Below are 2,287 nucleotides of genomic sequence, written 5' to 3'. Positions count from 1 at the left end.
GAAAGAAATATATTCTAGACTGCTGAAGAGAAAAATAACACCACACAGAGGGAGAAGGGGGGTCTGGTTTTTTTCTACTTTACAGAATAAGTTTTAGAGTACTGAATGCAAATTCTGTAGTAATATTATTGTAGAACTGCAAGAAATTTAAGATGACCTTTATAATGTACAAAATATTTTTGTATTTTTTTTCTTAACGCAAAAACACAAACCCTAATTTTTTACATTGGACTAAACATAACTTTTTAAACAAGTTTATGCCTCAAAGATTGAAAAGTAAAAAAAAAACAAACCAAACCTGATTAGTCTGTAGAGCAGCTTTGGGTTTATTCCCTTTATTTAGGTACTTTTGCTTATGGTAGTGTAGATTTTTTAATTCCATTTTTAGTTTAGAGGATCTAAACCTATTGCTTTATTCCTCTCCTGTGTAAATGTAACTTCAGAAGCACTGAATGAAAGCTACGTGCACAAACCTGAAAAGTTTGAAAAGAGTCGTTTTAAAAGTTTGAAAGAATCATTTTAACCCTTAGAGAAGTAGCATTACCTGAACCGACTGCCAACTGTACACTTAGTCATGTACTTACTGCACTCAGAGGGTTAATTATACAGCACTAGATCAAGACGCAATCTGCTCATTTTTAAATTATTTTAGCAAGTTTAGACAATAGCCTGCTCCAGTGCTGAACAGAGGAACTCGGCAGACTCTTCCCAGATCTGACATAGTCTCTTTTTATCACTCGATTAAAAGAAAAAAAAAAAAACAAAAAAATTGCTTAAAAAAAAAGAAAAAAAAGCTGTGTCTCAGCTCACCATTTGTCGCTCTGAGACCCTCTGATACAAGGTGCTGAAAAAGCGTCAGCTACTGTAAACGCCACAGCTGACAAGTCAGGCACAGCGGCCTAGCGTGGCTCAACGCTGGGTGCAAAGCTGGCATAACTCAATACCCGACTGCTATTTCGTGGCTGGATGAAACACGTAACTTAGCAGCAAAGCAAAGGCAGGTATGGGGAAAAAAAAAGGCAGATGTGCCTAAATAACACCAGAGGAAATTTAGGGGAAAGTCCTGACCAGTATTAAACTGCGTATCCTGACCAGGGACCAAGTAGTACTGGCGTACCCAGACCAGCCGTCACTCATTTCAGAATTCACCGGGACTTTCACCCATTTATTTCAAGGCTACTTTGGCCCCTCCACAGCGCTGTGGATGCCTGCCTTGGTTCAGGGCACGCTGACCGGCAAAAGGCCCGTCTGTATCACAGCCTCCTCTCCTCGTCACGCCATCGGGTTCCTGCAAAATCTCCTTAGGGAGACCTACTGCCCCCCTCTCCGGGAGCCTTTCCTCGTGCATTCACGGCACGGAAGCGTTTCCACAGCCGCAGGGCTGGAGCAGTTACACCCGTTTTCCGATGTAGCGTTGTTCTGACCCTGTGCTCTGCTCTACACGTACAGGTTTATAGCCAGACCTTACCCTGTGCTTTACAGCTACCGCAGTATAAACTCAGAGTATCCGCTTGGTATACCGTAACGCGGTCAGTTTGTACTGGTGTAACTGAGAAAATTTAATCCTTCCCCCCCCCCCACCCCACACAAGATAGAACTTTAAGCTGCCCATTTCCAAAACAAAACAGTGAGCGTGACCAACTTTTGTTACGTGCCCCACGGCTGATAACCAATGCCAAAACAAAGTTATTAATACCAAAAAAGTGTCTTTAGAAATGCTATATGAAGTGTTACTATTTTGTGTTAATACGCCTTTTTAGTAGAAGGAAAAACTTTGCCCTTACACACAAGATAGAACTTTAAGCTGCCCATTTCCAAAACAAAACAGTGAGCGTGACCAACTTTTGTTACGTGCCCCACGGCTGATAACCAATGCCAAAACAAAGTTATTAATACCAAAAAAGTGTCTTTAGAAATGCTATATGAAGTGTTACTATTTTGTGTTAATACGCCTTTTTAGTAGAAGGAAAAACTTTGCCCTTAAGCTTTTATCACAACAAGAATTTTCTTTTAGTTCTTTTACAGCACTTTCAACTCTTCCTGAAATACATATTTGAATTCCTGAAATCAATTTGAATGTAGAAGTCATGGAAGTACCACTTCATTAAACCAAGTAAAACCACTGTATGTATGTAGCAGGGATAAATGTTTTGCAGCTGTACTTTCATTTGTCCAGTGACTATCCATCATTTGTTGTAATTTTTTTACTTCATTGAGTTTGTATTTTTTGGCTTTTATGTTCAAAATATGTTTATAGCTTTATAAATAAAGTAATTGCCAGACTGGC

General features: G+C 39.6%; 1 protein-coding gene across 1 annotated transcript in view; it reads left to right on the top strand.

Moving 5' to 3' along the window:
* Nucleotides 1–2,076, top strand: part of TCF7 (transcription factor 7 (T-cell specific, HMG-box)) — a 75,289-nt gene extending 73,213 nt beyond the window's left edge. Inside the window, exon 9 of the mRNA XM_009285927.2 lies at nt 2,015–2,076. Coding sequence (XP_009284202.2) covers nt 2,015–2,057 — 43 coding nt within the window. The 3' untranslated portion in view covers nt 2,058–2,076. The remainder of the gene's footprint in view (nt 1–2,014) is intronic.
* The last annotated feature ends 211 nt before the right edge of the window (nt 2,077–2,287 follow it).

The sequence above is a fragment of the Aptenodytes forsteri genome, unplaced genomic scaffold, assembly GCF_000699145.1.
Source record: "Aptenodytes forsteri isolate BGI_AS27 unplaced genomic scaffold, ASM69914v1 Scaffold54, whole genome shotgun sequence".
In the NCBI taxonomy this organism is placed as follows: Eukaryota; Metazoa; Chordata; class Aves; order Sphenisciformes; family Spheniscidae; genus Aptenodytes; species Aptenodytes forsteri.
The sequence above is the reverse complement of the archived record's forward strand: the minus strand, read 5'-3'. Positions and strand labels throughout refer to the sequence as shown.